Source organism: Notechis scutatus, chromosome 1, assembly GCF_049901735.1.
Source record: "Notechis scutatus isolate UNSWTSFEM ecotype Mainland chromosome 1, rNotScu1.2, whole genome shotgun sequence".
Lineage (NCBI taxonomy): Eukaryota > Metazoa > Chordata > Lepidosauria > Squamata > Elapidae > Notechis > Notechis scutatus.
This window is the reverse complement of record NC_142009.1, coordinates 72,656,549-72,683,658: the sequence shown is the minus strand read 5'-3', so window position 1 is coordinate 72,683,658 and position 27,110 is coordinate 72,656,549. Positions and strand designations below refer to the sequence as shown.

Below are 27,110 nucleotides of genomic sequence, written 5' to 3'. Positions count from 1 at the left end.
ATGCCCATCTTAATCTAAACAGCAACTCTGCCAAAATACAATGTAAAACTGAATTTTTAGAATCTTTGTTCAACTTGCTGGCTACTGGCTTGCTTGCTTTGTTTCCAAATGATCGTTCCCTCCACTTCCGCCGTTCCCTCTACCTGCTTCCGCACACCTTCCTCCTCCCAGGCGGAGCGTAAAGATGGGCAGAGCGCTTCCCCAAAGTTGGGAGTCTCTGAGCATGTGCAGAGCACCTCCCCTTGCTTGGCCCGATGGAAGCGGACCTTGGGTCGAAGCAAAGAGGGTCAAGTCGGCCGCATTGCTGTCCAAGGGAGGTTGGCACTGCAAAATTGGATGCCAAAGAAAGAACTGGGGCAGGGGGCTGGAGAAGGGGCAGATCATTAAGGAGCAGGAAGATCTTAGCCATGGTTTATTGACTAAGCTGGAATCAAACAGCATGCTAAACCCTAACCAGAATGGCTGGGTTGATATATTCAGCCCGTGTTTCTCAACCTTGGCAACTTGTGTGGACTTTAATTCCCACTCTGGCTTTGCTCTACTTTCCCAAAATGCCGCCGCTGTCACAATCTTTCTGTCTGTCTGTCCATCATACATCCAAAAGGTCTACCTTCCTGCCTACCTACCTACCTGCCTTTCTGCCTACCTACTTATCTACCAATATAGATCTATAGATCTATCTATCTATCTATCTATCTATCTATCTATCTATCTATCTATCTATCTATCTATCTATCCATCCATCCATCCATCCATCCATCCATCCATCCAAAAGGTCTGCCTGTCTGCCTGCCTACCTACCTGCCCACCCATCTTTATGCTACCTACCTACCTACCTACCAATATAGATCTATCTACCTACCTATACTTATCTACCAATCTATCTACCTACTTACCTATCCATACATTCATCCAAAAAGTCTGCCTGCCTGCCTGCCTTCCTACCTACCTACCAATCTATCTACCTACCTACCTGCCTCTCTGTGTTTCTCTCTCTCTCTCTCTATCCATCCATCCATCCATCCATCCATGTTTGAAGCACCAGCCCTGCAGGCACATCACGACAGTAGAGCAAAGCCAGTTTGGGAGGAGGAGGAGGGAGGGGAGAGAGAGAGAGAGAGAGAGAGAGAGAGAGAGAGGAGGGGGGAGGAGAGAGAGAGGGGGGGGAGAGAGAGAGAGAGGGGGAGAGAGAGAGAGAGAGAGAGAGAGAGAGAGAGAGAGAGAGAGAGAGAGAGAGAGAGAGAGAGAGAAACCCCTAATGCATCAGATTGAAGTGAGGCCTAGTTTAGACTGAGGCCCTTTTCCACATTGAAACATCTTTGCCAGCACATTGAAACATCTTTGGCTTCTATTAAAGGTTTTGTGGACGAAACATGGTCAAGACTATCCGGAAGCTCTCACATTTTGTTGAGGCTTTAAACAGGATCCATTGGACCAGATCTCCACCCTAAAAATTACTTTTCCCCAATGTATTACAGTCCCAATTCTGAAGAGGGCAAAACCAAAATGTACTGGTAAATTACAAGAACACACACACACACACACACACACACCCTTCTAACCCTGCTGGAGCAGGTGATGGGACTAGAATAGATATTTTATTATCTTTCTCCTCCCTCCCTCCTTTATTTCTTTTTCTTTCTGTCCCTTCCATCCATCCTCCCCTCTTTCTTTGTCCCTTTTTCTTTCTTTCCCTTTTCTCTTTCTTTTCTTCCTTCTCTCTTTCTCTCTCTCTCTTCTTCTCTCTCTCTCTCTTTCCCTCTCTCAGGCTCACCCCATTGACTTGACTTGCTTGGGCAAGTCCCTCTAGTGCAGTGGGATCAATGGGGTGGACCTGTGGGGCCGGCACCTAGAACACAGCAGTGGCGGCATGTTTGAAAAGTGGAGCAAAGCCAGAGGTCGGTAATTTTTGCTGCAAAGAATCACAAAAGCACAAGAAGGGACACACATGTCAATGCAATTCAGCAACATAAAATAAAGAGATACAAATTAAACAGATCAACAAGAATCGGCAAAGCATCTCTGATTAGATTTTATTCACTACTAGAATCTAATCAGAGATGCTTTGCCGATTCTAGTCCAATGACCTGCTCCAGCAGAGTTAGAAGGGAGTGAGTGAGTGTGTGTGTGTATGTTTGTGCATGGCTGTCAAAACTCCAAAAACAGGTCAAGTATCTCTGGGGAGGCCAGTCATAAATTAGAACACTTGCTAAACAACCGGCCATTAAGTGAGGACCACTTGTTTGCCAGTCACCTGGCCACGCCCACCCAGTCACATGACCACCGAACCACACCTACCCAGTCACGTGACCAGCGAGCCACACCCTCAAATTAGGCCACACCCACAGAAATTTGAATCCCACCCCTGGGTGGGGGGCACTGAAGATGAGTTTGTAGCACCAAGGGGGCGGTGGACTGAAAAAGTTTGGGAACCACTGCTCTAGAGGCTGAAAACAGGCATTTCCAGAAGGCCCATTTTTCGGCCTCCTGAGGCTGCAGAGGATTCCCTGAGCCTCTGGGAGGGCAAAAATGGCCTCAAACGGGCCAAAAATCAGCTGGGAGGCACGTGCATGTGCAGGTAAGGGGATGGGGCAGGGGTTTTACGTGCTCATGCGCAGGGGGCGTGGGGCACATTGCATTGTGGGTGCCAGCACACACACGCTTTTGGCACACCACAACAAAAAGGTTCACCGTCACTGCTCTAGAAGGTGACCCATGCTAATAATCCCTGTGAAAGATTCTAATGAAAATCACTCATACAAGAGCTTACCTGCCCAAGAGCTGTAATCTGAAAAGGATGGAGGCCCTGGTACACTTCCTGTGAGGCATGCAAAGCTTTGATGAACAGATGTAGGCACTCTTGATTGGTGCAAACAAGTGTGGCTGAGTGCTCATTGTATTTCCCAAGAATGAGGTGCAAAAGGAGGGCTTCATCTTTCAACATCTGTCCTGTACCAGAAGCTTTCTCCAATAACTGATCGAGGAGAGGCAGCAAGTTAAGAAGCACCGCCTGAAAAAAAATAACAAAAAAATTTTTTTTTTGAAAAACAAATCAGCCAAAACTTTAATAAACTTATATTTATAAAACTTGTTTTGTATTTTATTTACTGGTGTGTCAATAGCTCAAACAGGAGACCCTATACTATTTCAGACAAATGGCCGTCCAAATTCTTCTTTAAAATCCCCAGTGATATAGCAGCCACAACTTCTGGAAGCAAATCAATGTTTAAAGAGAGAAAGCCAAATTTCTAAATGTGTATGATGCAACCATATATTTAACCAACAGTAATAAGCTAGGTGTCAGGACTCCAGCAGTTACCCCCATTTAAATCATGAGTCTCGAGCCAAACTTCCAAAACTTAAAAAGGATTTATTGAGTTAACATGCTGGCACTGCCTGGATGTAGCCGACTCTGAGACACATAATTCATTGTCACCCTTGAGCCTGGTTTTTCAACACCCCCTGGGTGTATCGTAATTCATATTCTCCAATGGGACACATCCATAGCCAAGAGTCATCAATCATGTTCTCCAGTTAGAATTTTGTGCGGCAGAAACTTCAGTCACCTAGTTAGTATCTTTGAAAACATTTATGGAATGCAGTTTCGGTTTGCAAGTGGCTGCGCTGCTCCCCCCTTCCTTTCTGTTGGCAACTCTAAAAAGACCATGGAAATATTTTATGAGTTGACACTAGGCATGCAAATCATCTGAAGATAAGTCTTTGAGTCTCCTAAGAACCTATGTAGACTTGGTATATGTAATGATAGCAAGATGATTCTTTTTTTAAGAAGGTGTCTCATTCTGGAAGGACCTCCCTTTACAGCAGGTATATACCACTTGATGCCTTCTAGAAATTCTGGGTTTTAATTCCTACCAGCCACAGACAACATGGCTAATGGACAGAAATTGTGAGTTGCCATACAAACAGCCTAGATAGCACTGGGTTACCTTCTTTTTTGCACTAAAGGTACTTCTGGCAACAACAATACAAATATCCAAGTGGCAACTTGAAACCCTTTTATATATCTTGGCATTTTAAGTCTTATTCAAATAAAAAGGCAGAGAAAAAGTTCTATTTTGTTAATATAACCAAACTAAGATATATACAAGGTCTCGCCCTGCAGAAAAACAACACAAAGATCTGGCTTGATCACTGATATTTTTCCCAATGTTAACACCAGTTATTTCACCTACGCTGCCATTGACTTCATGAAGAATTTTCATCAGGTTTCTTGCAATATAGGAAGGACATCTAAAGCCCTGGACACATTCAAGTAAGGCTGTCAATGCTTCTGATGATTTCTGCTGCTTGGCTTTTCGCTTCTGTTGGGTAGGTTCTCCTCCAAAGAGATCACCAAGAACCTAGATTACGAACAAAAGGGGGGGAAAATACCAAAGAATCATTAATGTAATGTATTTATTGAAGGACAAAGGAACTGAAAATGGACCACAATTACTGCATGTGCATTTTCACACTAGCTATGAACCTATATGCATAATTTATCTATAAAACAAAAACACCACCTAAAGAAAAAAGAAGTAAGCAGTCCTTTAGCATAGTCATTTAAATTTCTGGCTATCTGTGAAAGGAGTGGCCCCATACCAGAACCTCTGTATTTTGGTGTGTATCTGCCATAGCATCTTCCGCTGATGTCAGTTATCATTCTTAAGTCCCAGCCAGAGCTTTGAGGTATTACTCTGCATTTCAAAGACACCTGGAGCCATACTAAAGCTGCTTTCTCACAACCCTTTCCCAGGCAATCAAAACAAAAATGTGAAATCCTGCAAAAACAAAAAAGCAGAGCAAAGCACAAGCCTATCTGATCAGCATCCCATTCAGTTGGATATGAAATATTCTACCGGCAAGAGAACTTCGTGCAAGAGAGGGAACTGAGAAGCAGCAGCCATGGATCAGCAGAAGAAAGGATGTTCTGCATAAAAAAGTTTTCTGATTCTATTTCTAGTACCTCTTGAAAATGCTGAAAAAGCTCCTGCCAAAAATATCAGACTGTTGACAACGCTATTCTAGACAAACTGATCAGATACTAAGCGAGGATGCCTCCAATCCCTCATTGTTCATTGCAAGAAAGATCAACAAAGCAAAATAATTTGTTCATTCAGGCCCGCGGGGTCATGATCATTTACAACCTCCTCCAAGGAAGTAGAAGATGGCTCCTGAAGAGAAGATGCTTCCTAGTCTCTGACCAACACTTGCTTCAGGGATCCTGACTCCCAAAAGATCACAAGAAGAGCTCTGAGTATCAGACTCATCAAAAAGAGTCAAACATAGAGAATTACAGACGCAAATCAGGTAACAACATACTTTCATCTATGCTTACCTGGGTAACGTAAGTTGAATCAGACATTATTTCCTCAGCTTTCTTCGTGACACTCTGAAGCACAGGATGAAATATGGATTCTTCTATTCCACTTAAGGAATGAAGGCATTTGAGAGAAGCTCTTCGGACTTCGCTTACAGGACTTCCCAAATTGATCAACAGAGATACAATTACTGGAAAGCGCAAGAAGGGAGAACAGTTGTTGCTTTGACAAAGTTCCAAATAAACTTAGATCAACGATGCAGAATGAAAACTCCTCCCCTGAGAAACAACTTTATTGTGTTGCTGGAGAGAAGCAATCTGCCTACACTGTCCAGCCACCAAGAAGAATTTAGACTCTCGGACTTGCAAATGCTGACCCCACTCTCTATTTTCTAATTCAAACCTTTGCAATCCTTTGCAACGGCTAAAAGCTTCAAAATTAAAAACCTGCAGAGTTCTTTATTTTTATGAGCAATCTCTGGAGTTAAGTGAGTATAGTTAGTAAAAACTTCAGAGACTCTGTAAGTTAAATGATGGTTTAAAAGCCTCTATTTAAGTCTGATGCAAAAGTCCTGGAGACAAAACAGTCCTTCCTTCCCTCCATCCCTCCTACAACTCAATATAATACTACGTGAAAGTAAACTTCACTCTAAATAATCTAAAACTTCTTGTATGGGTAGATAGCTGGAAAGACAGGAAAGAAGTTAGTGCTAATTTCCCCCTAATTTCTCTGGAGAGCTTATAAAGCTACAATAGATTAATGCTGCAATAATTAGAGGGGTATATCCCAAAGGCCATCACACGGTACCTGGAGATGCAGTTGATACCAACTGCCTTTTTTTCTGCTTGGGTTGAGATTCGAGCATGACACATCCTATGTACAATGCCCGAGTTTGCAGCACAGCATCCATCACAAAATTCAGCTGATCGCACAAGTTGTAGTTGTAAGTCCACAAAATGGAGAGAAATCTAAACTGATGCTCTGGTCCTTTCAAATGTACCTTCAGATAATGATAAAAAGGAAGCAGTTAATACACAATTTTTGGAGAGTCCGTTTACTTTTTGGGGGGTGGTTTTGAAAAGACACACACACACATTTCACTTCAATGGACCCCATAATACAATCTCACTGTAAAATTTCACCACGTTATTCACAATTGCCTAAATCAGAATATTTATTTCCTCTTGTCAGATGTATTTATGTTTATGTATGAAAAATGTACCTCAAACAGAAGTCGCATCATTGCCCGAAAATGACCAGCATAGAATCCCTCACTTGCTCCGTGGACAACAATGTCAAACAGTCCCAACAACAGGTGCAAATAATCTTTGCTGTCTGCATTTAAAGTTTCAGGATTCCACCAGACCTCATCTGTAGAAATGCAAAAAAGTGGCAATTAGGACCTGTAGCAAAAGCATTTTCTGAAACTTAAGCAAAACCCACTAAATCAGAACAAACACTTTCTTCAGGTTAAAACAAAGAAAGGCTGATTACTTCTGGGATCAAGTTTCAGAATTGCAAGAAACAAGAAAATGCAGTAAATGCTACTTCAGTAAGCAAAGCATCCACACTGTGAATTTTTCAAATTTCACTTCTCCTGCAATAAAAAAGAAATACCTTTCAAAAAGGAATTTGGAGAGACCAGGCCTTCAATAAAACTTCTCAACAAAATGATGAACAGCATGGCATCTTCAAGATCAACCGATGTCTGAATGTTTAATTTTTGTGTATACACCGATAACAGGTCCCAGAAAGGTTCATTCTCAGATGGGAACACAGTGGAAATGTTCTGAAAATGAAAAAGAATTCTGAGCTACTGCATTGTCAAGGAACACGAGGGCCAAATACCTTTCCTGGCCCTTAGATATCTGCCTCCCCTAATCTTCCATAAATTGATAAGTATAGGAAGCTCACCAGTCTTACTGTATCCTTGCTTATTTTTTTTTTATGATTGTCACTACAATCTACTTTCTATAATTGTCCTTCTCACCTTTAACTTCATCTCGTCTCTTTAACATGTTTTGAAAATTGCAGGAGCCACTGTTCCCTACCAGAGGCTTGTATCATGCAATCTCTCTCCTATATCAACAGAACTAAACTCAGTGTACACATACACACACACATACATAAATCTAGAGTTGAATGGGTCAAAATGGGGCTTCTGATTGAAGCTGCAATTTTAAAATTAAAAATTCTCACCTCCTCTGAAGGGCAGTTGTCTTTAAAGCTGTCCATTTTTTTACTCAAAAAATGAAAGATCCTTAAAGCCAGGAATAAATGACGGTCTCCCATTTGGGAGCAACTACAGCATGACTGGACAAGGACGAAACTTATAATGTGGCCTATTAGCTTCTGTTTTCCAGTAGGAGATTCCTTTTCAATAAGACTGATGAAACCTTCCACCTGAAGGAGAATCGCAATAATAAGATTGATGAAACCTTCCACCTTGAAGGAGAATTATTCTTTTGAGGAGTGGATTATTTTGACAACTGCCTAACATTCTGCAAACATTTAGCTTTTCTGTGTCTTTATTTTTAAATATACTATAAAGTATTGTCTTTAATAAATAAAACATGGTAGGTATACAAAGCTGTTGTATGCCAAGCTAGATTATAGGATAATGTAATTCAGGACTCTCTATTTTGACAAACAGCCCCTTCCTTATATTTTGAGCATGGGTCTGCTTAGGGATATCAAAGAATCTGAAAGTTAACCCTGGAATGTGTTCTGCTACAAAACAATAACCATTTCCCCATTATGGGAAACTCTAGTCCAAAAGCTCAGCCAAGCACTATATTTTTTTCCTTTCCCCCCCTTTTTCTAACTTCTAAATCATCCATTTCCCTTAGAGAGAACTTTATCTAGAAAAGGAAATTTTCAGACAGAGCTTGTTTTCAGTATCAATAGGTTATTTGCTTAATATAATCCTCTCTACTCTTCTATTTTAAGTATATAAATAGTTAAACGCTTGAAATCAATAAAGTACTGTTCTAAACAATCAGTTGTTGGGGGACATGGGTGAGAAGATTTAATTGTACCATGGCCTGCTTAGGAGACTTCCACAAACATCTTCTAATAGGGGAAAAGGCAGCAAGGTTCAAATCACCTGAGCATATGCTTTGCAGAGAAACCTGTTCAGTTCTTTCTTCAAGTTTCTTTTTCATTAGAGATGTAGGATTATAGCTTGGCTGGATTATAAACGGAATCTCTCAGAGATGCTACTTTAAGAACAGAATGTACTAAACTAGTTGATTCAAGGTTTGGTCACGTGTGCTCATTTTGCATGTTCTTTTGCATCAATGAAATATGAAAATTCTGCATTTCTTATTAAATTAGGATATCAATGTTTGAAATATTCCTCAACATGATGTAACAGAATGCATACAGAATGCCTGGCTGCTATGTTTTATTGTTATGCTACTTAAGTCAAACTATCTTTAAACCCTCTGATCTGAGAATTCTATAAGCAGGACATGTAAACTCCACACATACCATTTCTGACATGAAGGAAGAATCTTCTGAAATCAGATTCTTGGACAAGAGGTCCAGCAGTTTGGTGTTAGATGTACCTGGTAAGTCTCCTGATTTAGTTGAATTAGCCAGCTCTTGGAAAACTATTTCAGAATGATAACAACATAAAAACAGAATGGGAAATCAAAGTGGGAGATTGCTTAAACCATTTGAAACAACTGATGGCTACAGAGAGGGAACGGTTTTAAAAGAATATGCACTTTTATTTTAAAATTCATTCACGGAAAAAAAAATGGAGGGTATCATTCTACTTACATACATGAAAAAAATGATACCGCAGAATAACTCTTTATTTAAAAGGTGCCTAAAATGTAGAAAGTGCATGTGGTTTTGAAGAATATCAATGATACTACTCATAAATTGATAATATAGGTAGTCCTCGACTTGTAACTGGTTGTTTAATGATTATTTGCAGTCAAAACAACATCAAAATGGATGCTTTACAGTAGGGGTCCCCAATCCACAGTCTGGTACCCGTTCATGGCCTGTTAGGAACTGGGCCACACAAGCAGTGGCTGAGAGCACAAAGCTCCATTTGCATGCACAAACCCATCCCCTCCCCTGCCGCCACCACTGTTGCCGGTCCGTAGAGCTGGAAAAGTTGGGGACCGCTGCTTTACAGCCTATAAAGCTTCCAGCTGTCTTAAAATGTTGCCCCCATCACATGAGTGCATTTCAGGTGTTTGGCACCCTGTTTGCTAATGATCTGTTGATAAGTGCTGCATGACCATCTGATTGTCATGTATACTTTTTCTGACTTTCCCCAGAAAGTCAATGAAGAAATTGGTAGAGAAGTGAAAGAGAAACCCACCAGCGCTCTGGGGCAACAGATTTGAAACCTGGCAAAAACACTAATGAAGGCCATTGTTCCGAGCCTTTCAGAATGATGACATTTGCACGTGTTTTAGTGAACACCATTATCTCTGTCTTTCCAAAAAGAAAAATGCTAGTGAACACCCATTATACTCACGACTGATCTCCCTAGTGGGTAGAGAGAGAGCTCAGGTCTGGGAGACGTTAGCCCCCTTTCCAGCACTTCACTTAACAACCTGCATGGTCAACATAAAGACCACAAGTGGGAAAGGCAGATTTTGTTCATTGAGTGGTGGTCACAGGGCTTCTCGCTTAGTGATCACTTCACTCAACAATTGAGATTTCAGGCCCAATTGTGCTCATAAAGTGGTTACTCAGATAAAAGGCTGAATTCCAGCCCTCAACTATTGACCCCGCGCCTTACTCAGTTTGGGAGGGTGGCCTTCATTATACCACAAGCCCGAGGAAGCTGCTGAGCAAATGGGAATTGCATCTTTGGAACAGAATTTTTGCAGTGTGAGCAGCCACTGGAAAGTCATGTCATTTGGTTTTTGCTGCAGCCTGATTTCAAACGTGCACAATCACAAATATGAAACAAAAGTTCTCTTTTTCTGATTTCTGCTTCTTCTTTTTTCTTTTCTTATAAAAACACTCTTAAGTAACACAGAAAGAGAAATACAGTGACTAGGCTTCCCTTTAAAATGGGTGGGGAGCAATGCCCCTTTTATGCTTGTGGACTTCAACTCCAGTTCTGGGAGTTGAAGTCCGCAAGCCATAAAAGAGCCATTCTTCTCCACCCCTGCTTCAGAAATAACTCAATTACTTACCTTTTGGCCAACCTTTCAACAAAGGATGAAGAGAACAAAGACCAGACTCTGTTATGCAAATTGCCACTCTCCCTTCAGCAGATTCCAGATCTTTATTGGTTATGACCAGAAAAGGTAGCAGATGCAAGACTAATTGATTGAAGAGATCTTTATTATCCTTAATAGCATCTACTTTCATTAAAAGGCAGAGTATCGTTTCTAGAATTTTGCACCTAGCAAGTACATGGAAAGAAGGGATATGTTTAGCTTATACCTCTATAACCAAGAGTTGCACACTGTAAAACATAGTTTAACGTTTTGTTATGATTGTGACAACAGAACGTATTTTTATTACCCCATGGTGCTGCCTGAGAAAAAGACAATGTTCCCCTCTCTGATGGAGCCTGATATTAAAATTGGAACCCAGAATGGTATATCTAACATATTTCTCCTTCCCTGGCAATACAAAGACAGCACTTAGTAACTGACAATTTGTTGTTCTTTCATGATGTTTAAAATTAGCTGCCAAAGGGAACCACCATTGTTTAGTGCCATCTTACCTCTTTCAACAGTCAATCTATTAATAAGTTTATTAACATATTTTTTGAGGCAACTTTTCACTCAAAAACACAAATCTCAGTTCACAGTAAATGGAAGAAGGATCATGTACTTAATTACTTATCATTGCAAAAGCTCCCGCACATCTAATGAATGAACATCTTAATGCAGAAATATATTTGTATGTATATACTATGTGTACATGTGCATACATACAGAGATTCTTCAATGAATAAAACAATTTTGTTATTACATTGATAACTATCATACAAATACAGTTACAAGGTAAAAACTTAAAATGACATTTTTCAACATTTCTAGTAATCTGGAAAAAAAGCACTTGGAAGATGTAAAGATTCTATACTATGGAAAAAATTCCTAACTATTAATATAAAATTGAGACAGAAAGATGTAAAAATTATCACTTACCATTTTTTATCCTTTGAGAGATCAGCTCTTTCAAACAGAGACAATAGACTGAATCCAATTTGTTCACTAAATATATTCAAATGAACCAAGGCACTCTAGAATAAAATTTAACAAATAATGTGGGTATTGTATGCACAAAATAGCATAAAATACATAGAGCAATCTAATGCAGAATCCTACCCAAAAATATTCACAATATGTGTATTTTTAAAAAATAAAGTACTTTAAAAATATAACATAAATGAATCTAACATCAAAACAGACTTAGCGATTCTGGTTCCTATTTTAGATTTTACGTGGCTCAAGGATTTTTCTGTCCCTTAGAAAAATCTTACTTTGATGATATAATTATAATTGTATAATTAGTTAGTTTCAATTTTACAATTATACAATTATTACAGTTATTGTATAATTGTAAATTGAAACTAACCTACTTGTCCAGAGTAAGTTAAATGTCTGATCTGTTCTGTTGGCTTCAAGTTTTCCCTCCTCAGATTTTGTCTCAGGCAACACTAATTTAAAACACTACTCTACATATTTGATTTTCTCTCCGACTGCAATTGGATTCATTCCCAAGTAAGAGAATACAGAATTTCAGCCAAAGAGAAGCAGGGAATCTGCTTTAACATGCTATCATTTTATTATAGATAGACCCTAGTAATTCTTTTTTAGAGATGGGTATCATGTCAATACTTTAGTACTATTTCAAAATATTGGAACAGTACTAGAATAGACATAGGTTCAAGTCCATCCTCAGCAATGGAAACTCAATCGGCACTATCACAGTCACTCTATCTCACCTTCAGGGGAATAAAATGGGAGGGACTGCTATGCTTAAAGCTTCTGGAAGAAATTCTAACCAATGCAACAGCTAATTCACTGTTGACTAATTCAAAGTGCCACATACGTTTTGCCTTCCAATGGATTAAGACTTACATCTAATGTATGAAGAGATGACATAACCACATCTAAATTATCATCTTTGAGTCGTGCAACAATTGCTTCTTGTATGAAAGAGTCATCAAAGCCCTCCTAAAAATAAAAATCAAGGAAATGAAAATTAAAAAGGTATTAAAATGTAATATCACAAATTCACAATTTCTGGGAAAAATCCAATTTGTTTACATACAGGCCTATTTGAATCATCATCATCCATTGTATTAAGTTATGAATCTGGGAATCATAAGAATTATGGTTGTACTATTTATAAACCAGTTGGTCTAGTGCTTAAGATATCAGGCTAGAAATCAGGAGAGTTAGTTTCATCTTAAGCATGAAAGCTGGCTTGATGACTTTGGGTCAGTCACTCTCTCACACAGCCTGACCTACCTCATAGGATTGTTGTTGTGGGGAAAATAGGAGGAGGGAGTATTAGGTATGTTCACCACCTCAAGTTATTTTTTTAAATAATGAAGACAGGATAAAAATAAATAAAATAAGGTAATGTCAATCCTTCTTATACACGAAAGCCGAAGACTCCTAGATTACCATGTCTACTTTTGGATATACATTATATGCAGCACACAATAACTGGAGAGTACAAATGAGGGCAGAGGTTTTTCTGACATTACCACATTTGTAGTAGTGACCTACTCCAATTACTGCTCAAGTTTATAAAAGATAATCTTTTATTTACCCAACACGAAGCCAGTGGAAATGTAACAATGCTGTACAGTTTAGATTCAATGTGAAAGGATTGAGGATTTACTTTGGATTGCTATAAAGAAAAGGTACACAAATGACAACTTGGGAGGCCATATGTGCCTTCAAGAGCTACTCGAGTGAATAGGGGCAAAACCTGTGGGTCCTTTTTTTCGTGTGTTTTTTTCAAATTTATAAAACATGGGCAACCCTATTTTTCTCACTGCTAGTAACAAGCTTTCTGCTAAGCCAGAAAGCATATTAACAGTTCAGAAAAAAAAACTTAGAACTAAGAACCAAACAAGACAACCAACCTTTGATGTTTCAATTATTTCTTTCAAATGTTGAACAGCCAGGACTCTCACTCCTGGTTGTGAATGATTCAAACTAAGAAGCAGAGAGGTATTTGAGTCTTCTAGAAACTAAGAATACAAGGTATAATCAATAAGGCTGCAGTTCTACTGCTGTTCCCCTGAAAGATCAGAGACAGAGGTGGTATTCAGCAGGTTCTGACCAGTTCTGGAGAACTAGTAGCAGAAATTTTGAGTAGTTCAGAGAATCAGCAAATACCACCTCTGCCTGGAGATTTTACAGTATCCTTCTCCTGCCATGCCCATCAAGCCATGCCCACAGAACCAGTAGTAAAAAAAATTGAATCCCACCACTGATCAGGGAGCTTATTTCTTAGTCATTTTCTATACATAAACATGCAACTATATATCAACACATAGAGACATGAACACACAGGAAAAAAAACAGTGAATACATTGCTTAGCTATACCACAATTTGCTGCCAGTTTATATTCTTCACTATACTCTTTCCCTTTATATGAGTCAGGCTGCATACAAGCTAGAATAAAAAACGTCAAATAGAGTTTCCTTTAAATGAATCAAGAACTATAATTAATCACTTCAAAAGATGTCAGGAAAAGTTGTTTTAACTATGTTAAGTTGGTTTATGGATCATGTATTGCTTTGGTTTTTTTTTTTTAAAGTTTCTTTTCCAATTCATACATAAAGGAGAAAATGTGCTAAAATGCTGAAACCCAATACTAGATTACAGGGTACTTATATAAGCATGCCAACTTGAAGATGTGGCCAATTATTGATAAACTTTTGGCGGTAACTTTGTCTACCAGTGATTTATATGCAGTTAAGAGCAGTCTTTTTATAGCCACTGGATGCAAATTAGATGCTCTGTTGACATTATATCTCTATGACATCAGATTACAATTGTTTTTAAAAAGTTCATATCATCACATTTCGACAACAAACTGTTGTTCTAACAAACTGTTAGAATGGCAGCAAAGGGATCGCAAGGTCATTTATTTTGGTCAATACCATTAAGAGAAAAATCTATGATTAATTATTTTATGAGATGCTCTAAGTCTAACTGGTATTAATGCCGATGTGTGAACAAATAAAAAAGAAGAAATCTTAATTATTAGTCTTAGAATTGACTTACCTGGTATTTACCACCACTCACTGAAAGAGAAATGAATTGGTGGAAGAGATCTTGCTCCTTCTGATTTCTGATGTTCTTCAGATATTTCTCCAGCACCAAATCTAGGGTTCTAGAGTACCTGCGACAGGCAAAGAAAAAAATCCATATGGTACTCTGGGAAAACCAAGCGTTGTTCTTTATATAGTATTTCACTATGTCTAGTATATGCCACCCAGAGTCACTTTTTCATGAGATGGTTGGCCACATAAATTTGATAAATTAATACATTTTGTCTACAAAAACTGTTAAAACCTTATAAATAAATGTCATTTGTAAAAGGACTAAAGGTGGGATAAAAATAAACAAATGCATATTTTATACAAGACTTCACAAGAAGTCAGCTTTCTTGCAGAAGTCCTCAGCAGCCAGAGAGAGCAGTTGAGAATATTTTTGGAAATCTGGAAAATGCCACACTACTGATTGTTGTTTCCAGGGATCTTACCATACATATTTCAGGGAAGATAAATGTACTTTCAGACTATTAATAAAACAAACTCAGTGAAGACAGTTATATGGATTTAAGATATCAGAAAGCAAAGGCTTGACCTAGAAAAAGAAGCGCCTGTCAAAAACTGGAAGAAACACAATTTTCAGTTCCTTCTTTCTTCATTCCTTAGAGCAGTGGCCCCCAACCTTTTGGGCCCTAGGGATCGGTTTCATGGATAAGCTTTTCTGCGGACCTGAGGGAGTGTGATTTTCGTGCTATCTGCATCCCGCTTTGCTTGTTTGTGTGGTCTGGTTTCTGGCATGCCTCAGACAGGTTCCAGTCCACAGACTGGTGTGTGTGTGTGTGTGTTGGGAACCCCTGCCTTAGAGGTTTGTATGACATTCTCATTCTGAAGCTCTAAAACCTTCCTGATTAGGAGAGCTATGAGGCTATTGATAATTGTTATGGTTTGGTACTAAATAAATTTTAACTTGCTGATTTGAAATTACTTATTATTAGAACACACCTTTAGTATTTTAATATCGGTTTTGAGTTTTTTCAACAATTTTGTATGCAGTATTTCAACTTTCTGTTAGATTACTATGAAGTTCTTAATAGGATATTTATTTATTTTAAAATAAATAAAAAATGATAGAAGCTGTATGAATTCAAGAAAAATATAAGGGATTGGAGCCTACCTTCCGATTCTTATTGTATTGTTTATTTATTTATATGTTTATTTACATAGATTATTGCTCAGTTTCTGAGAATTTGTGTGACATTAAGAACAAAACCATAAATTAAACAATCCTAAAAAGGTAGACTGAATGTTATGTTCCATAATTGGATCCTTATATGAAAATTAGTTAGGTCTGGATACAATAGTTCTGAACCTGGTTTTCAGCAGCATAGATTTACGCTTCTATATTACAAAGTCACATATTAATTCTAGTAGCAGTATTATGACTTTATCCAATACATATGTCTGTTTTATTATTTTACTTACTTTCTTTCAAAAAGTCTGATTAGAGGAAGCAACTCTTTATTAATTTCAGCTGTTTTGCCAGGATCAGAAACACTCTTTACACCATAGGAAATGTAAGCCTCCAGAAATTTACTGAAATTGGAAAAAAAGGAAACAATTAGTTCCTTACAGAGAACTAATATTGTTTTTTACAACTTTATCAAAGAATGTGAAAACTTAATATAGACATTTTATGAAATACAGCTTTTTTTAACGTATCCAATTTCTATCTACTCATCCCACCCCCTTCCCACAATGACTAAAACATGTCTTACCTAGTTTTATTTAAAAATAATGACCATAAACAAATAAATAGCCTGAAATTAAAATACACTTCCAATTTCCAAGAGACAGATCTTGAAAGAGAGCAGGACCAATAGAAGAGATTATCTGTTGCTCAGAACTGAACTATGGAGTCCTTGGTGGTCTTTGAGCTTGGTTGCCTGCATGCAGATGTTTCAGTATCCAACTGGGTAACATCATCAGTGCCAGGGAGAGTGGGGTTTGCTCTCGGTTTATATATAGTTGTCCTGCCAGTGTTGGAGGGTGTGTGGTTCCCTTCTTGGTAGTTCCTTAATTAGGGTGTTCTGTTAGATTGTGTAGTGTTAATTCCAGTGTTGTTTATCCAGGTGTTGATTGCTGGAGAGGATATGTTCCAATCTGTTTCCCTCTTAGCTTGTTTATTGTCTCTTTTGAGTGGAATATAAATGTAGCTAACCTTGCCAGTTACAGGCAGCAGCTGCAAGGCAGCTATCCCAGTACATGAGCATTCCAAAGAGCGGGGGGAGTGGGAAAAGAAAATCATGCTCACATGATTTCCCACATAGTGACTGCGGCTGGTCTCAACTGCAGTCACCAAACGACTACTTGTATTGATAAATATAACCTAAACAAACAAAAACTCCACCTCCCCAATTGATCCTGAGAGAAAAAAGAGAAAATACTGGTCTACATCACTTAACCAATAGAATCCTATTAACAAATTAAATTGCAACATGATATGAAATCGCAGCTTATTAAAAGACCATAGCTTACCACGCCAATAAATGATCCAAATCTTTTTCCAGTGGTATAGTTGTAAGTATAGCTTCTAGATGTTTAATGTAGATTTGATTATCAATTGCGTGGGACCCTTCTTCCATTTCTGAAAACAAGTAGATGCCATAAAGAAAACAATGACTGCCACTGAATCTTTGATTTAACTGTTCCCAGTGTTTATCATTTAGGACAGCGGAATGTAAGTCTGTCTTTCCTGTGTTATCTGAAGTTGGCTGATATAAAGCCAACATGCCCCTTATTTTGTTCTGACCGATTCAAAGAACCATGCTTCTAAAAGGGATAGCAAAATGTCATTAACAGAACCTAAGAACTCAACTATAGTCCTGCTGGACCAAGCCAAGGCTCATCCAGCATTTTTTATCTCAGAATGACCAATCAGATGGCTCTGGAATTCTTAGCAGCAGAAGTTAGAGACATATCACCATCTCATTTACCTGCAGTTGCTATTTTGAAGATGTAGTCTGCCACTTGGAATTAACACTCAATCTACAAAATAAGTAATCCTTGACCAACCTGTCCTCCATGCATCTATCCAGTTTCTTTTTAAAGCCATCTGAGTTAGTGGCCATCACTGTACTGTATTACCACTTATGGTAATAAATTCCTAGAGTTAATTATCTATAGCCTTCTTCTGCATATATTAAATGTTCCAGTGAGTTTCAGTCTTCGTGTTTTGAGAAATGGAGAAAAATGCCTTTTTGTCTTTTTTCTCCGTGCCGTGCAGGGTTTGACATTCCTTACGTATACAATGAAGAGATGCATAAGTGAAAAGACGGGGCACAGATGAACATACCTGCTTTTCCATAAATAGCTGAATGAACTAGGTGGGGCAGCAGATAATGTAAAATTGGACTGACATTGTGAACTGCTGAAATTTCATGGAGAATAACAATCAAATTGGGTACATTACACAGATGAACATATGGCCTGCATTAAAAAAAAAACACAGTAAAAGTAGTTATGGGATCTCCTAGAACAGGAAAGCTGGCTGGGAATTTCTTAAAAGAAACGATGTTAAGGAATGAGTCCTTCCACAAATACCCCAAGATATCTTAAGAGTTTCTAGAGTAAAATTTACAAATAACACGTGAAAATGCGTCCACAAGTTCAATAATGAAATACATTTTAAGTAAATCAAAAGCCAAAGTTTGTATTAAATGTAATTAGTGTCAAACCTCAAATGTATCCATAGAATAGAATATAGAATAGAATAGAATAGAATTATTTATTGGCCAAGTGTGATTGGACACACAAGGAATTTGTCTTTGGTGCATATGCTCTCAGTGTACATAAAAGAAAATATACATTCATCAAGAGTCAAGAATCATAAGGTACAACACTTAATAATAGTCATAGGGTACAATAAGCAATCAAATCATACTAGGAAACAGTCAATAAAAATTGTTAGGATACAAGCAACAAAGTTACGGTCATACAGTCATAAGTGGGAGGAGATAGGTGAAAGGAAGGATGGGAGGATTAATAGTAATAGTAATGCAGACTTAGTAAATAGTTTGACAGTGTTGAGGGAATTATTTGTTTAGCAGAGTGATGGTGTTCAGGAAAAAACTGTTCTTGTGTCTAGTTGTTCTGGTGTGCAGTGCTCATGATTTACCTTTAAATTGTATCTGTAATCCTAATTAATAGAGAAAACCAACTCCATTTTAAGCAAAGAATATAAGCACAGAAAAACAAACTAATTGCACCAAATATAATTTTTTTAAAAACTATTTCACCTGCTGATGACAGAAATACACATGCACTCCCCCTCCCCAAATATATTCATTTTTCTTACTTTTCCCCAAGTCCTTCTTCCTTCTGGCTCTGTAGAAGGACAATCAAGCAGCAAAGCCCTTCTTTGACAAGAGAGGGTGTTTTGGTCAAAGTCTTACTAATCAGCAACATCAAGGAACGAACCAGTGATTGCTCCATTGTCACCCTCACAGTTAATTGACAGATGATCATATACGTTGCAGCTCTGAAATCCACCAAGGGTGATTTCAAACCCTATAGTGAGGAAAAGGAGTAAAAATATATTTGACAATTTAAGTAGGAGGGCTTTGAAAATAATACAGCACAGCACGTCATAAAAGGTTTAGATTTATACAAATAGCAATGGATAATGGGGAAGGCCCAGGATTTTCAGAAATGCATCTATCTTTGCTTTATTCGTTATAGAAAATCTCTTCTGAGTATAGACCAAAAGGCCAAATTACGATGGACTGTGAGAGTAACTAAATTGTTCAAAATTGGGAAATACACTTAGATTGCATTGTCTCACTTTATTTAACTTATAAGCAGAATGTAGGATGAGAGTTGAGAGATCAGGTACCTTCTGGATATATGGAAGCAATCTGGAGACAAGGGTGTCTGTGACATTTGCTACGGCCCCAAGAGCAGACACAACTGTAGAAGCATAAAAAGTCAGCAGGACTCTTAACTGTGATGAACTCCCTGGGTATTGTGAAAAAACCTGGAGGAAAGAAAAAAATACATTTGGAATAGGGATAGTGTAAATAATGGGAAGGGAGGAGGGACAGAGGAAGGAAAGGAGGGAGGTCAAACCATATATTATTTTTATAAGTACAATATGTTTTCTCTATTCATACATACAGTTCATCCACTAGGGTGGTGTGATGGTGAACATGATGGAGCACAAAAACTCAGAGGTGGTATTTAGCAGGTTCTGATCAGTTCTGGAGAACCGGTAGCGGAAACTTTGGGTAGTCCAGAGAACCGGCAAATACCACTTCTGACTGGCCCCGCCCCCATCTATGCTCTGCCTCCTGAGTCTCAGCTGATTGGCTGGGTCTTGCCCTGCACAGGAGAATGGAGCTGGAAAACAGGTTAGTGGAGTGGGGAGGGAATGGGATTTTGCAGTAACCTTCCCCTGCCACGCCCACCAAGCCACGCCCATGAAGCCACAACACAGAACTGGTAGTAAAAATTTTTGAATCCCATCACTGCAAAAAGTGCAAGTTCCAGTCTACCCTTAGCTGTGGAAGTTCATTAGGTGACTTGGGCCAGCCACACTCTCTCTCAGCCAATCTACCCAAAAAGGGTACTGCTATGGGGCAATGGGAGGAGAGTACACTATGAATGCCACCTTGAGCTCCTATACAGGCAGGATAAAAATCTACTCAACAATCACATGGGTAAGGGAGATGGTAAGTAGTATATACTGTAGCTCCCATAAGAAGTACAAGGTTATATGTGAGGCCTTTCATTTGGGAGAAGTACAGAATTGCACCCAATGAAATAGGAATGCATACAGGCAATATTACTGCACGTTTGACAAATGAATGCTACACGTTTAAAGTTAGGAATTCAAAAGAGAAATAACCTAATGTAGGAGATAGAAAAAATCATGCTGGCCTGGCTAAACATGTCTGTAGCTGGACAGTTTAACAATTTTCAGAATAGCTTTGTTCAGTACATTAACTTCGTTGCAATAATTTCTATTGCATTCAATTTCTGTGTCCTAATTTCTCTTTAGTATATAACTATTTAATTAAATATTGAGGGGGTGGGTGGGAGGGAGGGAGAGAGAGAGAGAGGGACAGACTATCACACCAGCAGTGCATTGGAACCATTCACCAACCTTTACAGATTTAGTCACTAGGTTGCATAGGAAATCCAGGAAACCCAGATCTTTGTGGCAGTGCGTAATCAAAGTTCCTCGTGCAAGAGGGACTCCTGGTTTCTATGAGAGAGTGAGGGCCCAAAGGAGGAAAGATAAATAGACAAGGTGTTCTTCAACCTCAGCAACTTAAGATGTGCAATCTTCAAATCCCAGAATTTGCCAGTCAGATGTTGGTTGAAGAATTCTGGGAGTTGAAGTCCCTATATCTTGAAGTTGTTAAACTGAACTAGATAATCAATTTTAAAAACACAGAGATAAAACCAGTTCATGGTAATTAATTCAGAACTTCAAAGTTAATTTAAGCACATATATTTTCAAAACCGAAGTTTTCCCCCACATGCTATTTTTATCCAGACATTCATATATTATTCAGAAATAATCCTATGCTGTTTATATGAAATTATAACTAATAGCTTGTGTGTGTGTGTGTGTGTGTGTATGTAGTTATACAACTACCCCAAAAGTACTTATTCATACACTTTACTTCATGTATAAATGTGCAATTCTAAGCACAGCAGGAAACAGAAAATCCAAAAATTAGTTTAAAGAAACCTCAGATTCAAAGTGGCAGCAATTGAGATCACTGGATCCCTCTGGGTGGCTCACTTTTTCATTGTAACCCATCTCAAATAACTGCCATAAAATTTTATTTTAAAGAGAGTATGTATGTTATCAGCATACATGCTGCTATGATCTGCTAAGATGCAGTAATGATTACTAATAAATAATTCAGGCACAAATTGGAAAAATGAGAAAGTTGGAATGTTTTTATTGACTTGAAAGCCATTGGTTGAATGGTTAATAATCATAAAAGTTGTTATAAAACAGAAAATAAAACAGGAAAAACAAAAAAACCTGTAAGAACAATGGTCCAAATCAATAGATTACAAATTATTGGTTTGTACTAGTATTTAAGTAAAATAAATATGCAAAACAAGGTAGATACACAAGTAAGAATGCTTCACAGAAACACTCTGTGCAATACAGACAGCATTATACAGTTGACTTACATTATCTTCCACTACTTTACCTGAATTGGATGCAACCAATGCCATTTATGAGTTGGGTCGCTAATTTTTAAAAGTTGGATAACTCGCACAAACAGCTTTGTCTCATGGTAGGGCAATACACAGCCAATCAAACTGTCTTGATTATACAGATGAATATGAAACCTACAATCAGAAAACCCATGGAGAATTAGATAAAGAAGTTATCATTTCAGAGAATTATGGATGTAATATGATACAATCTATGATGCAGGTAGTCCTCAACTTACAATACTTTACTTAGTGACTGTTCGAAGTTACAACAGCATTGAAAAAAGTGACTTATGACCATTTTTCACATTTATGACCGTTGCAGCACCCCCCATGGTCACAGGATTTACATTCGGATGCTTGACAACTGACTCACGTTTATGACGCTTGCAATATCCTGGAGTCATATGATCACCTTTTTTGATCTTCTGCCAAGCAAATCAATGGGGAAACCAGATTCACGTAACAACCTTATTACTAATTTAACAACTGCAGCGATTCACTTAACAAATGTGGCAAGATGTAACTTGTGGCAAAACTCTCTTAGCAACCATCTTGCAGAACAACTATAAATTTTGAGCTCAAATATGGTTCTAATTTCAGTACAGGACTACCTGTACCGAACTGATAAACCTTCATCTTTGCACTGGTGTTTTTCTCTTTAAAATCCTTTAAAATAGTTTTGGAGCTCTGATTGGCTGATCTTTTGAAATTAGGAAAGTTGGTGAGAAGAGGAAATACCACTTGCTCTGTGAGAATTAAAACTAGGAAGACTGGTGAGAAATTCAGACTATATTATATTCAAGAACATTTTAATTTAATAAACAGGAAAGATTAGAAAAGAAAAAAAAGCACGAGAAAGAGAAAAATACATTGGAACTAGTTTGGCTTGATGGAGAAAGGAAAACACTATTCTTAATTCTCATGATGAAATATTACTAAATCCAAAACTGTGCCATATAGAATAGGTATCTACAGTGGTCCCAAGTACTATTTTATAAAGTAACACATCCTAAGAATGCTTTGAAGGGCTTGACTCTATGGACATCCAAACAACAAACAGTAAGATATCAGAGAAGCATGAATGAATTACCTGTGAATCAGCCACTCCAGGCATTTCTGTGCTGGCTTAAGCATGAAGTATGGAGACAAGTGAATCAGGAACAATGAAATATTTTCATCTAGTTGCTGATTTACTGCTTTAGTTTGGACACTGCGTTCCAAACCTTTAGATATTTGACTGAAAAGTGTAGTCTCAAATATCTCAAAGGACGGGTCAATCCCAATCAGCTCTTCCAGGCCAGTGCATCCTGTGAAAGTTGTCAGAAATAGTTTTACCAATTAATAGAGGCTTTTTAAAGACAGTGCAGACAATAGGAAATCTTTTTATTCTGACTGTGCTTGGAAATGAAGTTGTGTGGATGACATAATTCTAATTGCATAAACTTAAAGAACTGCAGGCTGACCTAACTAAGCTTACAAATCAGGTCCTATTTTAATTATCAAAACACAGAACTAGGGGTGGGATGCTACCGGTTCTGCCCGGTTCTAAAGAACCGATAGCTCTGAAGAGCAGCAGACAACGAACTGGTTCTGTGTTTGCTGCTGTTTGGCCCACCCACCCAGGCTTTTACCTGCCCTTTATTTTCTGCTTTTTCAACCTCAGCTGCTTTGCATGAAGTTGAAAAAGCAGAAAAAAAGAGGCTTTTCAAATGCCGTGCACACAGCGCTTTTCAGCTGTCCGGGTGGCACAGCTTAAGGTTTTTTTACACGTGCGCATAGCGTGTGTCAGGTGCACATGCACGTGAAGTGTGTATGTGTGCGCAAAGCATAATCACCAAACTGGTAGTAACACCGGTTGAATCCCACCCCTACACAGAACCATTCTAGAGCTTCCCAATCTACTATTATATTCAATAACTTAAATTTACTAAGAACTTACCTACAAATGTTTAGCTTATATATGTTTATTAAACTTACTACATAATAGCAATAGCACTTATATATGGCTTCTGAGTGCTTTACAGCCCTAAGTTTACAGAGTCAGCATATTGCCCCCAACAATATGGCTCCTCATCTTCTCTGAAAACTAAGTGTTTTTAAATCAATAACCTTGTACAGACCACAAGCTTATTATAAATTGCTATTTACAGAATGCAATAATATATACCCATCAGACATATGAAACATGCTTGGCAAGGACTTAAGGTTTGTAACTAATTACACAGAAAGAAGTATTTACATTATGAATTATAAGGGTATAATAGATGTTGTGCATCCTTAATTACTTACACTAGGAATGTATGCTATTGTAACAAAGTTTTATTTTTCTTCTATGGTGTACATAATAATCCATGAGAATTTAATTTATTTAATATTGTTACAGTGTACGGATTATAAACAAGATTAAATTTAAATAACCCCATTTAATCTTCTAATCATGAAAATAGAAAATGCTTGAAATTGAAGGCATAATTTGTCCCACAGTTCTTTAAAGCAAATTTATATATAATTTTATCCAAAATCCACAAATGCTCTCATCAGGACAAGCATCTACATGGTGTCTAATGCGTGTGTATATGTTCATATGATTTACTTATTTATTCCTGGTGACCATATTTGTGTGCTTGACTTAACCACAAAGAAATAATGATCTGTGATTTCAAGCTATTTTAAAAACATTCAGAAAGAGTATCATTCATTTTTCTTTTAAACTATTTCAAAACAGAGTATCAAATAGAAGATCTTGCCCCTTTTCTCCAAGCCAGGGAACGGAAGCATCAGTGGCAAAGGTACAGAGTGCTGGACTACCAAGATCATTCTTGGTAGTTGGCCATGTTTTTAAGGCTACACTTACCTATTGCAAAAAAAGTCTCTCTGTCAATATTGGCAGCTTCTTTACAATCAAAGAGCAATGAAGCCGCTTCACTTCTAGATAAGAGGCTGGGGTCATTCTGAGGTAGCGCAAGGCGCTTCAGCTGATGTGCAAGGGATGTCATTGTTTCACACTCCTATGGCAAAAAAATAAATAAAAATAACCAGTCAAAATATTTCATAGCTGCAACAAATATTAAAATCAGTCTTTCTAAGCAGTTCCAGATGGCTTAAACTTTTATCGTATCTAGCCAATGCTGATAGAGAAGGGTGATGAGAAATATAATTGAACACTACAAAATAACTCCAGTGTGGTGAATTATCTACCAAAACAACTTACCTGCAAGCTTTTGTACCAGTTGAGTAGCAATAAAGCCATGGACATAATGTATTCAATGTTTGGTTACTAATGAAAGCCAGCACTATATTCTATTGCCTTAAGCATGATTTGCCCAACAAGAGCCAATTGTCTGATTCGTAATACCCAACCAGACCAAACATGGACACAACTACAGCACAGCCTACCTGAAGCCACCATCAGACGTGTCACATAGGGCACACCAAAATGTATCAATATAGCCCCACTAGATTGTATAGAAAGGGTTACACGCAAGCACTCAACGGATCGAGAACACGCTCTTGTGTTTGCTATCCCGGCATCTTCAGCCACCCGACCGTCTCTGTAGTAAGACCGGGGGTGGGGGACCTGGGAAGGGGGGGGCAAGCGGGTTTAACGGTGAATTTATGCCACACTCTCGACTGCCCCCAGAAATCTGGATCCCACCCTCTGCAGGGAGCCCGCGCAGCGCAATCCTAAACCGATGCAGCTTCCACGCTCTCAGGGATCGCGCATTAAAGATCTACCTGGCGTGCCCACGTCTAGGCAGAGACGGTGGAGGTGGATCCGCTGCCAGTCCAAGCAGCAGTTCCGGAAGGATGAAGGCGTGTGAACCTGGGGAATCTACGATCTACCCGATGCGCGATCAACTGCCGGCGCACATCCCCGATCCTTCCCTCCAACGGTAAGTCCACTCCGCTTCTTCCCACGTGGGTAGTAGACTAGCCAAACATTTCCCCCTTGACCCGGAAGCATAAGCCAAGCACGAGCATTTCCGTTGTGGTGCGGTTAGGAACAGGTAGCGTTTCCTTGCTTCGATCGCTGCTCTCGGCTGCCCCCGTCAGGTGTCTCTTTGATTTGCACTTCTGGCTGGATAATTCTGGGCATGGAACCAAATGGTTTGTTTTTTTCAAGAGGCAACTGGACTTTCTGGTTTTTCTTTTTCTGTAAAGACGTTTTCGCTTCTCATGCATGAAGATTCTTCAGCTCTGGAGCTTCTTGGATGAAAAACCAAACGTCTTTAAAGAAAAATAAAAACCAGAAAGTCCAATTGCCTCTTGAAAAAAAAGCACCTTTGGGATAACCATGACCTGGATGACTGAGAATCTCCATAGACATCTGGGCATTGAAATCCACAAATCTTAAAAATTTCCAAGGTTGAGAAAGGCTGCTGAAGAGCGATTTCGAAGCTCACTTCGTTTTTCACTGGGGGAAAAAAACATACATTTAAAGAAAAAAATGTGAAATCTTAGCCTTGCTCCCTGGAATAAAAGGATGGATTTCCTTTTTTAAGGTGTAGCATGCAACCAACAGGTTTCATAAATGTATATACAGGTAGTCTTCAATTTACAACAGTTCATTTAATGGCCACTCAAAGTTACAGTGGGACTGGAAAAAAAGTGACTTATGACCATTTTTTGACACTTACAACCGTTGCAGCATCCCCATAGTCACGTGATCAAAATTCAGGTGCTTGGCAACTGGCTCATACTTAGAACGGTTGTAGTGTTGTGGAATCCATGTGATCACCTTTTCTGACCTTCGGTCAATGGGGAAGCCCGATTCACTTAACAACTGGGTTACTAACTGCAAGCAAAGTCATAAAATGGGGCAAAATTCACTTAACAAATGTCTCACTTAACAACATAAATTTTGGGCTCAATTGTGGTCGTATGTCGAGGACTACCTGTATTCAATATAAAAATATTGGCAGCCCTTAGCTTATCTTGAACCTTGTCTCCAGAATGTGTTCAAAAAAGTCAACCCAGTGGCTGCACATAAAATCCAGAAAGTGTCTGGACAATCATATTGACATTTTTGGCCATACACCATCCACACCTGTGTGCTACCTGATCTCAAGGAATGCAAGGTTGGATCTGATTAATATGAGGGACCACCAAGACACCTAAAGTTAGAGACCATTAGAGACTAAACGAGGAATTTTTTTTAAAAAAAGCAGTTTTGAATGTTAGCAAGAGGGGAGTGTAAATGTCGCGTTAATGTGTATGAATGTGCTCTGAATCCGTTTATTTCTTTTATTATTTTATTCAACATCTTTCCATTCCTTCCCAATTAAAAAAAAATAGTGACTTGCATTGAATCAGT

The 27,110-nt window shown here is 38.5% G+C and overlaps 1 protein-coding gene across 1 annotated transcript in view; it reads right to left on the bottom strand.

Annotated features, from left to right (window-relative positions):
* Positions 1-25,760, bottom strand: part of HEATR1 (HEAT repeat containing 1) — a 43,881-nt gene extending 18,121 nt beyond the window's left edge. The window contains exons 1-23 of the mRNA XM_026669415.2: positions 25,532-25,760; positions 24,651-24,804; positions 22,887-23,103; positions 21,787-21,928; positions 20,715-20,816; positions 19,446-19,586; positions 18,909-19,120; positions 17,907-18,040; positions 17,090-17,198; positions 16,037-16,147; positions 14,565-14,682; positions 13,414-13,521; positions 12,395-12,490; positions 11,459-11,553; positions 10,493-10,704; positions 8,814-8,935; positions 7,521-7,724; positions 6,939-7,110; positions 6,544-6,692; positions 6,129-6,321; positions 5,339-5,511; positions 4,194-4,361; positions 2,771-3,010 (exon numbers count right to left, since the gene is read on the bottom strand). Of these exons, the coding sequence (XP_026525200.2) occupies positions 2,771-3,010; positions 4,194-4,361; positions 5,339-5,511; positions 6,129-6,321; positions 6,544-6,692; positions 6,939-7,110; positions 7,521-7,724; positions 8,814-8,935; positions 10,493-10,704; positions 11,459-11,553; positions 12,395-12,490; positions 13,414-13,521; positions 14,565-14,682; positions 16,037-16,147; positions 17,090-17,198; positions 17,907-18,040; positions 18,909-19,120; positions 19,446-19,586; positions 20,715-20,816; positions 21,787-21,928; positions 22,887-23,103; positions 24,651-24,792 (3,360 nt within the window). The 5' untranslated portion in view covers positions 24,793-24,804; positions 25,532-25,760. The remainder of the gene's footprint in view (positions 1-2,770; positions 3,011-4,193; positions 4,362-5,338; positions 5,512-6,128; positions 6,322-6,543; positions 6,693-6,938; positions 7,111-7,520; positions 7,725-8,813; positions 8,936-10,492; positions 10,705-11,458; positions 11,554-12,394; positions 12,491-13,413; positions 13,522-14,564; positions 14,683-16,036; positions 16,148-17,089; positions 17,199-17,906; positions 18,041-18,908; positions 19,121-19,445; positions 19,587-20,714; positions 20,817-21,786; positions 21,929-22,886; positions 23,104-24,650; positions 24,805-25,531) is intronic.
* Positions 25,761-27,110: the final 1,350 nt, after the last annotated feature.